The sequence below is a fragment of the Rattus norvegicus genome, chromosome 8, assembly GCF_021556685.1.
Source record: "Rattus norvegicus strain SHRSP/BbbUtx chromosome 8, alternate assembly SHRSP_T2T, whole genome shotgun sequence".
Taxonomy (NCBI): domain Eukaryota; kingdom Metazoa; phylum Chordata; class Mammalia; order Rodentia; family Muridae; genus Rattus; species Rattus norvegicus.
In genome coordinates, this window is record NC_141541.1 from 129,622,638 (window position 1) to 129,634,945 (window position 12,308).

General features: G+C 48.5%; 1 protein-coding gene across 7 annotated transcripts in view; it reads right to left on the reverse strand.

Moving 5' to 3' along the window:
• The window catches only part of Ano10 (anoctamin 10), a 120,743-nt gene that overhangs the window by 58,377 nt on the left and 50,058 nt on the right, over positions 1-12,308 (reverse strand). For all 7 annotated transcript variants that reach the window (XM_087561619.1, NM_001447084.1, XM_087561621.1 and 4 more), the window contains one exon: positions 10,975-11,103. In XM_087561619.1, coding sequence (XP_087417745.1) covers positions 10,975-11,103 — 129 coding nt within the window. The remainder of the gene's footprint in view (positions 1-10,974; positions 11,104-12,308) is intronic.

A 12,308-nucleotide genomic window follows, 5' to 3' on the forward strand; every position in this document is an offset into this window, starting at 1 on the left:
GAAATGGTATCAAAAGACAGATATCAACAAACATGAAATGAAGCTTCCTACTGGTAACTATGAAAATACAGATGCTAGAGCTGGCTCTGTGGGTAAAGTGTCCACAGTGCGAGGGTGTGGATGTGTGTTTATATCCCCACAGTACGCCTCAGGACAGATGTGGGAGCACACACCTGCAATCCCTGAATCCTATCAGCAGAGAAAGGTCATCTAGTGAATGAACTCATCAGCAAACCTGGGTGGGGTACACAGCAGCAAACATGAGTGCCTCAAATGAGGTGGAAGGTGAGGAGTGTCGCCTGTGACTGTCTGAAAGCCACATATGTGCTATGTCATGCATGTGTCTGCACTCTCACAGACAGATTCTCCTTGAGGAGCACAGTTTATCTAAAAACCTAGACTAAGATGTATATAATACAAGAGAGTTGAGGAAGAGTGTCTGGGAACAATTCTTCCTCTCAGTGGATAAAATAATCAACTGACACCTTCTGTTAATTTCACTTGTGAGTTTATATACATGTATGAATGATTGTGTGTGTGTGTGTGTGTGTGTGTGTGTGTGTGTGTGTGTGTGTGTGTGAAGCGTAGTTGCAACCTAGGCCATACTCCCAGCAATGAATGAGTTCTCTGAAGGAGGGCTGAGAATGAGAGAGGCAGAGCAGACTCTAAATCTAGGAGCCATACTAAAACCCAAGGGTAAGACGCTCAATGACATCACTACAAGTGGCCTGAGTGGGTCAGACTGTCTATGGTGAGAGGCAGAGAGGCAAAGAGGCAGAGAGAGGCAGAGAGAGGCAGAGAGAGGCAGAGGGGCAGAGAGGCAGAGAGGCAGAGAGGCAGAGGGGCAGAGAGGCAGAGGGGCAGAGGGGCAGAGGGGCAGAGGGGCAGAGAGGCAGAGAGGCAGAGAGGCAGAGGGGCAGAGAGGCAGAGAGGCAGAGGGGCAGAGGGGCAGAGAGGCAGAGAGGCAGAGAGGCAGAGGGGCAGAGGGGCAGAGAGGCAGAGGGGCAGAGGGGCAGAGAGGCAGAGAGGTAGAGAGGCAGAGGGGCAGAGAGGCAGAGAGGCAGAGAGGCAGAGGGGCAGAGGGGCAGAGAGGCAGAGGGGCAGAGAGGCAGAGGGGCAGAGCGGCAGAGGGGCAGAGGGTAGAAGCACTGAAAGAAGAGAAGAGGCACCCAGTTTGGGCAGGATGAATATTAGCGATCTCAGAGCAGCTCTAACACATGGGACAAGAATGGGAGCACTCTGCTGAATGAGCACAGCCACACATCTTAGAGCACTCAGCATGGGACGGCACCTGGCTGCTCTTCCTTTCAGTTCTCTTTCTATGGCTGGTTAGCACTGAGCATCCACAAAACCATTCTCCCTGCTCCCATCTCACCCTGACTGTGAACTCCTTCAGCAAGTTCCTCGCACCAGTAGTCACATCATGGACTTCATTATCAGCACAGATGGTGCCAATTAGCTTCTGCATGAGGCTTTGATATGGAAAGAGCAACAGAAGCCTGTGTGGTCACCCAGGCATGAGTGCCTCTGGCTTAGGGACAGCAGTGTCTTTACCTTCCGCAGCTCATCATCCACCTGTGCTCAATCTGTCAGAAGACAGTCTCAGCCTGAGCCCAACTTACAACACGCATGCGCACACATGCACACACACACACACACACACACACACACGCACACACACACACAAAGGCACACACATACACACATATGCATGCACCTTTAGTTGAAACATTAATTTTTCCCCTTTTACCCAATATATGTAAAACGAGAAACTCAGACCCTTTGTCCCTCTTGGCACTTAACATTAGAAAGCTGTAGTCCATTTTTAATAACTCTGAATGCTAGGTCCTGGGAAAGTGTTTCATTAGCCAGGGACAGATACCAGCAGCAGCATCTCATACACCACCACCACTCTACTAACTCCTGGGCTGGTCCTGTCTGCATCATGGCACCTTGGGGTCCACAAAAGAAGTCAAAGCCCCTCTGAAGCTACTAGGCAATCAATCTGCTGAAGGAGCAGAGTGACAGAGGCTCAGCGAAGCAAAGCGAAGCGACCACATTCAAGTAACAGGAACATCATGAGCCTCTGAAGCAGTGCCTGACCAGACCCCAAACAACACTTTTTCAACATTTAAAGAGCATTAAACCAAGATGAAACCTCAGAATGAGCCTGAGATGGTCATTCTGAAGTGCCAGCCCTCCTGGAGAGGGAAGACGAGTAATTATCTTCTCTCCTCTACAACAGAACCTCAGCCAGGGTTTTGATGAAATCACCTGGTTGTTTAAGGGCAGAAGGCTAAACAGGAATTCACTGCTCTGCAGCTGTAGCGCTGGCTACTGCAGCAGCTCTGCAGGTCACTGGTTACTGTGGCAGCTCTGCAGGTCACTGGTTACTGTGGCAGCTCTGCAGGTCACTGGTTACTGTGGCAGCTCTGCAGCTGTAGCGCTGGCTACTGTGGCAGCTCTGCAGGTCACTGGCTACTGTGGCAGCTCTGCAGCTGTAGCGCTGGCTACTGTGGCAGCTCTGCAGGTCACTGGCTACTGTGGCAGCTCTGCAGGTCACTGGCTACTGTGGCAGCTCTGCAGGTCACTGACTACTGCGGCAGCTCTGCAGGTCACTGGCTACTGCGGCAGCTCTGCAGGTCACTGGCTACTGCGGCAGCTCTGCAGGTCACTGGCTACTGTGGCAGCTCTGCAGGTCACTGGTTACTGTGGCAGCTCTGCAGGTCACTGGCTACTGTGGCAGCTCTGCAGGTCACTGGTTACTGTGGCAGTTCTGCAGGTCACTGGCTACTGTGGCAGCTCTGCAGGTCACTGGCTACTGTGGCAGCTCTGCAGGTCACTGGCTACTGCGGCAGCTCTGCAGGTCACTGGCTACTGCGGCAGCTCTGCAGGTCACTGGCTACTGCGGCAGCTCTGCAGGTCACTGGCTACTAAGGCAGCTCTGCAGGTCACTGGCTACTGTGGCAGCTCTGCAGGTCACTGGTTACTGTGGCAGCTCTGCAGGTCACTGGTTACTGTGGCAGCTCTGCAGGTCACTGGCTACTGTGGCAGCTCTGCAGGTCACTGGCTACTGCGGCAGCTCTGCAGGTCACTGGCTACTGCGGCAGCTCTGCAGGTCACTGGCTACTGCGGCAGCTCTGCAGGTCACTGGCTACTGTGGCAGCTCTGCAGGTCACTGGCTACTGCGGCAGCTCTGCAGGTCACTGACTACTGCGGCAGCTCTGCAGGTCACTGACTACTGCGGCAGCTCTGCAGGTCACTGGCTACTGTGGCAGCTCTGCAGGTCACTGGTTACTGTGGCAGCTCTGCAGGTCACTGGTTACTAAGGCAGCTACATGGGTAACACGTGCCAAGAGCTGGGACCATAGAAGCAAAGCTGCCAAAGAATGGAGCAAAGGGAAAAAGACAGACCTGGGGGGGCACGGAAGGCGAGAGCTGTCAGCATGCACAACTGCACCTCCCATGCCTGTGCACAGGGATGGAGGGCAAGCTCCTAGTGGGAAACATAGCACTGAACTCAGATTGCCATGGGAAATGAAAAGCAAGGCTGTAAGAGACCACCACACCCATTCCACATCCCCCAAATTATGCCCTCATTGACCTCAAGAAAGCCCTTAAGCTCTGATCCACCCTCACTTCTGCTCCTTTCAAAGTGTCCCTGGCTACACAGAGCCCCTCACTGCTCCAGCACTATTTATTATAAAGGGCAGAGATTTCTTAGGAGCCTCAATACTTTTTATTTTTCTGGAATAAAATATGTTTCCTAACCTCAGAGGGGGAAAAAATAAAAAAAACAAACTGAAACCAAAAATGTTCCCCAGAATAAGACAGCAGCAAGTGTGGCCTAGAACCCTTATGTAAACAGGGAAGCTCAGCAGGGAGTGAGCAGGGAGTGAGCAGGGAGAGAGCAGGGAGAGAGCAGGGACTGAGCAGGGAGAGAGCAGGGACTGAGCAGGGAGAGAGCAGGGACTGAGCAGGGACTGCTGCATCTCTCCTGTTACTGAGAGCAAGAGCACAAGGTGGGGGGAGTTGGAGAGTGGGGGTAGAGAGACAGACAGACAGACAGACAGACAACTGACAACTGTGCCCAGAGCAAGTTGAGAAGAGGCAGTGACCAGGGAGTGTCCTCAGAGCCAGACAATCTGCTCTCCTCTCCGCAGAATGTAGATTCCCTGAGGACCATCTGCTCTCCTGCTTTTGACACTCTGGGCTGTGAGTTTCCCAGGTCTTACATTCTTACCCCACCTGAGCATTTCTAAATCCATGCTACCGTGAATGAGAAATATCACTTCCGAAGTGAGGGGCTTTCCTTTGCCTATATTTTAGGGCAAGAAGTATGTTAACCACTGTAATACCTTTAAAATGCAAAATAATCTAAGAGAGAGAGAGAGAGACTCTGTCATCAATGTCATCAAATCATACTTAAAAAAGAGTGTGTGCTAACCATAAGTATTGAGGTCTTTGGGAGGTCAACAAAGCAAACATCTGCCTTTGACTCAGGGACTAAAGTCCCCAGGAAGCCCATTCAGATGACACAAGGAAACAAGCAATTCTTCAGAATCAACGCAGTTTACTCAGATGAGAATCAGAGACCTGTGTACCCCTCTGCATTGTGGGGTACATGCCTGAGGAAGTACCTTGTTGAGTTTGGAGGTGCACAGCTCATCATGGAGGGAAGTCATGGAGGTAGGAGTGACTGGCAGCTGGAGAGATTCGGCTTCTCAGTGGCTGCCTCCTTTTCCTCTTTTTATTCAGTATGGGACCCTAGCCCTCGATGGTGCTGTCCACACTCAGGACCCCAGCCCTTGATGGTGTCACCCACACTCAGGACTCCAGCCCACAGTGGCACCATCTACACTCAGGACCCCAGCTGGCGATGGTGCTGCCCACACTTGGGGAAGGTCCTCCTTCAATGGAAGCTTTCTGGAAACCAGAGGTGATTCTAAATCCTGGCCAGCTGGCAGTCAGCATTAACCATTACAACCCCTAATATGGTAACTGGGTTTCCCAGGCTTCAGGAGTAAAACCTTGACAGACACTTGGCAGCAGTGTGAAGCCACAGTAGAGTGTGCCCAGATTTTTATGGTTTCTCTCTCGTAACTGTCTTTTCCTTATCCTGTCTGATAGCAATTTGTCTTATGGAGTCCTTCCAAAGGTTTTCACTGCAGTGACAGCTCTACTTTACCCAAAGGTTTCCACTGCGGCAGCGATGGCTTTACGACGTTAGCACGTGCTTTTCATCAGTTTTCATTTCATTTAATTAAATTACATCAATTAAAGTAACAAGAATGCCATGCAAAAACAAATATTTTTGGGGTGGTAGTGGTGGGAAATCTCTCTTCATAAGCACTTAGCAAGCAGACGCTGTCTCCAAAGCCCACATCTCAACCATTTCTAGAAGCGGAGAGAGCCTATACCAGCACCATCCAGCAGGCATGCAGATCGGGGCCACTGGGAAGGGGGTTAGAGAAGAGGCCTCCTATCACACTGGGATTTCCCTTGGGCAAGTCTGTACATGCTCCCAAAGCTAGGACCATATCTTATTAATAGCTGGTATGTTTTAATCATAAAATAAATATGCATCCAGTGAAAGAAACCACCCTGTCTACCTTTAATATCCTCAAGCCAACCACAGAACCCAGAGCCACATTTTAATTGGATAAAAACTGAAGATGGGGGCAGCTTAGAGTAAGACTAGAAAACATCAAAAACAAAACAAAACAAAAACAAAAAAACCCCCAAAAAAACCAACAACAAACAGAAATAGGAAGACAGGCAGGGGGGTGGTGACTCACACTTCTGGGCTATCTCACCACCCTGTTTCAAAATGTTGGGGGGAAATCTAGCTCATGATTCCATCCAAAAGGACCCAGATTGAAGAGCCAGACCCCACAACACATGCAAAACAAACAAACAAAAAACAAATAACAAAAAGCAAAACAAAAAACAACAACAACAACAACAACAACAAAAACTTGGAATGTGGAAACCATGAACAGTACAGATGGCAGTTGGTTCTTCCTGGTCAAGCTTGCAATTAAATTATCAGAATTTAATACAGTCCACCACCACGAGTTTGTGCTTCTGAAAAGAACAGCATCAGCTGACAAATACCAAGTAGCTACTGCAGGTACTGCCATTTACCACAACGAGCAGAAGATGCATTTGAACTCACTAAAAGATGAAGAACTACAGTGTTGTGGGTGTTCAGGAGCTGCCCAGTGTGGGTGCTGAGAACTGAACTTGGGTCCTCTGCAAGAGCAGTGATGCGATCTTAGCCTCTGAGCCATCTTACTAGCTCCCACCTAACATGTTTTAATTTTATAGTATATCTTACAAATAATAGAATTTTAAGATTTTTGCCTAGAGGTTTTCTTAGCGTGCTTTCAAAAAGTACAGTCAGCAAGCTTATCAATTACAACTCTAAAATTCATGCTCAAATAACTCACAAAGAGCTTGGAGAGGGAAAACCTGTGACTCATTTGCCCTTGTACAAATTCTTAGTAAGAACTGTTTCATCACTTGAAACCATTCAGGCAGTGACTAGGCACACACCTGTCAGCCCTGGGAAGCTCCATCTTGGAGGGAAACAATGGAAATTAGACAGCTGTGTGAGTCCTGCTAACTGCGTGAAGGGTCCTTCAGTGGAACAGGAACCAGGGCAGGTGGAAGACTAAGGGGAAAGGCCTTGCTATCCACTGAGAGCCTGTCCCACCACAGAGGACAAACATGGAAGAATAGCACCAAGAGCAGACTGTGGATGTGCCATTACGTTCTCATGGCTGCTGACAGAATGCCTGAGGTAAAGGAGTTAACAGAGGAGTTTGATTTAGCTCATGGTTAGAGGGTTCAGTTCATGGCTGCCTCACTCCATGTGCTTGGGCAGAACATCCTGGCAGCAGGAACATGAGGTAGAAGCTATTCTCCACTTCTTGGTGAACAAGAAGCAGAGAGAAGGATCACACACAGGAAGAAACCAGAACATCCCATCACATGACCCCAGGAACCTATTTGCACTAAATTGGTCTCATCTCCAACCTTTCACCACTGCCCAATAAAGCCATTTCATTACAAACCTACTGTTTACAGCAGGGTCCTCCTGATCTCCTTATGTCTAGGGACACCCTCATAGACACACCCAGGAGTGTGGGTCACTAAACCCAGTTAATAAGGTTTAAGAATTACTCTGGGGCAGACGAGACAGCAGGAGCACAATGAGCCTGGTGGGGACCGGTTGTAAGAGTCCAGCTGAGGCGGCTAAACTGCACACTAGAGTCTGAAACCTGGAACTCTGCTTTCTTTAAAAACAGCAGAAACATTGTAAGGATATGTTTTGGTTTTAATACCAGGTCTGGGGATACAGGGCTGCTTCTCAGCAGCTGACAGGATTTGCCTCAGAGTCTTCAGCTGCATCCCCTAGTGTGCGATGCTTGGGATTCTGGGAATTTTTCAGAAGGTGTAAATGCCAGGGTCTGGAAAGCTGGGGTGGGTGGTTGATTGTTTGTATGGAGGTGGCTGCAGTTTGTTAAGTAGCCATACACAAAGAAGAAGGAAGGAAGAAGGGAGAAGAGAGAAGGAAGGAGGAAGAAGGAAGGAGGAGGAGGAGGAAGAAGAAGAAGAAGAGGAGGAGAAATAATCAGATATCCTCATTCTGAAGTCCAGACTTGCCCCAAGGAACTCAATGCCCTAATCAGCAGGAAGCAGTCTAACGCTGATGCTGCCCCCACTCACACCCCTGAATATCAGGGAGCTCTTCCCTCTCCTCTCTATCCTTTTCCTCGTCTCTGGTATTTGGGGTTGAAGGGATGGAAAGTGGGTAGAGAAGGGTGGAAGAAGGAAGAACCCATAAAGTAGCAAAGAACAGCCACAGCACACTTAGCCATGCGGCACGTGGCATGTGGCATGTGGCATGTGGCTGACGCTGAGCACAGCACAGATGAAAAGCGGGGACCTTGGCTCCGCCAATGCTGAGAACTCAGAGAGTCAGAATCAGCAACAAGGAGGGTGGGTAGGGGCCGGGAAGGATGGACTCAGGCATGGAGGCAAACCCAGCAAGAAAGGAGAAGAAAGAGGAGGAGGAGGAAACTACAATGAGAAGCAAACTGTGACACAATCAACCATGAAGACATGAGGCTGGGAGATGCGCCCATGGCCGGCACAGGCACTAATGCTGAGAGGTGAGATTCACGGAGGCCAGAGAAGGGAACCTGAGGTGCCCACTCATCTGCACTCTGCCTCCGACATCTCTGCCGTGCGTGAGGACTGCTGAAGAGCTGATGGTGACACGGATGGCATCACACCAGTCAGATCACACCTGCCACAAGGACTGTCACAAGGACTCTGTGTTCACTCTCTCACACAAGCATTCCGCCTCGGGTCTCACCATTACACGTGGGAGCCCTGCTCACCCCAAACACTTGTCCCTGCAGTGCAGGCTGATGTACCTCGATCCTGCAGAGGACAGGGTGAGTGCACTAGGAGGTGGCTCAGTGACAGACTCCACAGTAACCACAGTACACAGCAGTCTGTCACTGTGGCCCACCACACCCTAGAGAAGGGGGACACATTCAACAAAAATTCTAAAGTGAATCCTGAACAGTTGTCTTCAGTGAGCTTACAATTTTATGTCAGAAACTAGGAAAACCCCATCCACTCTCATGGCTACAGTACTGCATACAGATGACCCGCAGTTCCATTTCTAACCAGTAGGGGGCGAGTGCATCTTATAACTTACTCCCCCCCCCCCACACACCCACAAGAAACCATTTTTAAAGGATATTGTAATTAAACATGAACAGAGACAATGAACTTACTAGTCACTAGAAGCTAAAATGCAGGCAAGCTCCCAGCATGAATCGTTGGCTCACTTGTGCCTCAGGGGAACCTCCAGTGTAGAGGGGAAATGGCTAGCATTCGGCATGTCTGACACAACCTGACAGAAGCACACGAGATAACGGGACATCATTCCACACATGAACTTGGACTGTGTGACCACTGCTGTCTTCAGGAGCTTCACTTTTACTGTGATCCTGCACTTACAGAGGTGGCCCTCTGCTAGGACCGACATCAGAGACGACAGGATGTCTCAGAAATGAGGTGGCTTCTCAGGGAACTGTGAACATCAATTTGATCTGTGGGCTGACATTCATGGTATTCCAATATCGAACTTTAACCCATAAAACTGTCACACCCAGCGTGCTCTCCCCTCATGTCCATTCCCAATAAATCTATTGTACAAAGCCGTGTCGAGCCATGACTCTAAGGGCAGCACTAGGTGGCAGTAAACACACAGCTGCCAGCAGCATTCACTTTGGGCCCTTACTTCATTGGAGGGTGCAGCAAATGCAACTCTTAAAAGAAACCCAAGCATCAGACAGAAGTAAAAGCACCAAGTTATCTGGGGTTGGAGGTGTGAGGCCAGGGGACAAGCACAGTGGAGGACTTTCTAAAAGGTCTTTGTTCTGTGACAAATCTTAATCATATACATACACTTAGATGCTAACGACTTTGAGGAGAAATGTAACATTTTAAATTGCTTTTTTCCATCAATATGTTAAATTTTTATTTAAAACATAATTTATGTATTTTTATAATTTACTGTGGCTTTTTGAATTAGCAAAATTTTACGTAGAGACCATGAATAAATACATTAAAGAAAAACATGCTATTATCTGTGAAAAGGACATTTTCAAAAGCTAATAATAGCCAATGGTGAAGCTCCCTTGTAATCCCAGCTCCTGTACGTAGAGGAAAGAGGATCAGGGTTCAAGGCATCCTCAGCTACATGGATACTTTGAGGATAGCCTGGGCTACATGGGACCCTGTCTCAAAGAACCAAACACTCATTCTGTCCCCGCTGAATGGCCACTATGAGCCCAGGCAGCGTTCAGGTCTTTCCTTTGCCCTCTTTTCTATAGGTAATAAACCTCACAAATGGCTCTTCAAAATCCCGTTTTATACCCCAAATTCAACATTGATATACTGGCTCTCACCAGGGCCATCTTTCTCCCTCCTACTCAGTGGTGTCAAAAAATTATTCTCCTGAATGCACACTGTATACATGGCATCCACAGTGATCACATGTGCACACGGTGAGCACACACACACAGTGAGCGCACACACAGTGAACACACACATTCTCTCTCTCTCTCTCTCTCTCACACACACACACACACATTGAGCTCACACAGCAAGCACACACAGTGAACTCACACACACAGTGAGCGCACACACATTCTCTCTCTCTCTCTCACACACACACACACACACACACACACACACACACACACACACACACTGAGCTCACACAACATAGGACAGAAGAGAGGGGACCATCAGGATGGATCTTTAGCCTCCGAGTGGGACAATTGACCCAGAAGCCTTGGGTGTGCTGCTCTATAGTCTTTACCAAGTTCTGTTTCTGAACACTTCCACAAGTCTAACTAGTCACGAAATGGCACAATGCTCTTTGGTGTCAAATATCAGCAGCAGCGAGGGTAGCTCTGAGGATTTCTTGTTCATGTTTGGTCCCTGCTTAATTTTCCAGACACAGTGGGACCCCATAGTTCAAAAATGATAAACAGACACACATGGACAGAGTACCTGTGTCTTGTGTGTGAGACTAAGTGCCCTTCTACAAGTTACCAGAGTCTGAGGGTGTTACAGTGAATGCCACTGTAGCAGACCAGGTATAAAGCAAGAAGGGACATTTCCCAAGAACAAGCAGGAAACACATGTCAAGTCTGCAGATGTCTATTCCAAATGGAGATTCCAACAGTGTCTGGAAGCCCTCTTCCTGTGAGCTGGGTAGGGAGCAGCAGCACACAGGCCTTCATTCTCTAGTCTATTGTCCTAATGTAACATGCTTTCTTACTGCTCCAACATGCTTTCTTACCGCTCGGCACGTGTGTTACTACAGACCACAGCAGTTCTGGAGGACAGCAGAGGAGAAAGATAAACACTTTCACTTACCTCCACAGCCACCACGATCAGAACAAGGTCTGTTTTGGATTCTGGAAAGACTGCATTCACTTGTGGTGACATTCCGATCAGAGCACAGTTAGTGACCACAGATATAACACTCATTGTTTCAAAAGCCAACTGAAAGGGAAAAAGGTGAGGCATTAAGAGTAGCAAAAGTCACATCCCATCTCCATGTTATCTGAACCCCGAGGACAAGCCCTTCCCTAGGTTCTACACAATCTACATTTTAAACCTCCGTCCATCTTGGTAGTGTTTTCTTTGCTTAGGAAAGCTGTATGCTAGCGGGCACTTTAGATCCTTTTGGCTTGACGACCCCTAAGCAGTGTGGCCAAGCCTTCGAGTGTGGATGCCTGTAGCAGGCACTGTCCGTGACTCGTCTCTGCTTGTTTCTCAAGGGCGTGTAAAGACCATCACAGGAAAGCACTTTGCTCCCAAAGCAGGCAGTGATGTTTGGAAAGAAGTTAATTTACAAAACTGTACCACTTTGATAAGCCCCACGTTCCAGAAGGCTCATTATCAATGTGGTCCCTTCCTGGGGACAAGAACCAAAATCCTCTCAAAGAACTCAAAGGGCACTAGCAAATCCAGAAGCCAGGCTTCGGTGGGACTTACAGAACACTGACTGGGTCCCACGAGGAGGTCAATGTGTCCCATGGTGGTCGCTGGGTAACCGTGGAGAACCCCTGTGCTATTTTGTTTCTGTTTTCACTTAAAGCTCTTGATGGCTGCTGCCTGATAACTGAAGCCAGTCATTCTAAGGAGCACAAGGACTGCTCTCTGTCACTTCTTCCAACAGGCACGGATGAAAGAGCTGCCCAGGCCTTGCACTGATTTGCTGCGTTGCTGTACTTTTTGTTACTTTAGCAATTTTCTGGTTGATTCTCTGGGTTCTCCCAAGAACACCAATCTGAAACCAGATTTCCTCCAAACAGCTGTACCAGACCCTTCTGTTTCGTGTGTACATTCCTTTGCCTTCTCTGATTAACCAGCCTGAGCCGACTGAAACACACCCCTCTCCATTGGTTTGTTTCAGCTCCTTGGCCTTATGTCACTTGACGGTTGAACTAAAACTGATCTATAGCCTATACTGTGACTGTATATCTTTATGGTATCTAAGTTCGCACAGGGTCTGTGCATCTTTACATAAGTCCTCACATCTCCATGTCATTCTCACACAATAAACGTGCCTGGGAAACACAGTACTACGTCGCAGTGTAAGAACACTGGCACGCACACCCATCTCAGCTTTGCTTGTGCCCATCTGTGTACATATACTGTTCCACAGTTTTAGAACACAAATGGCTTCATGCTCTCTGCTATAC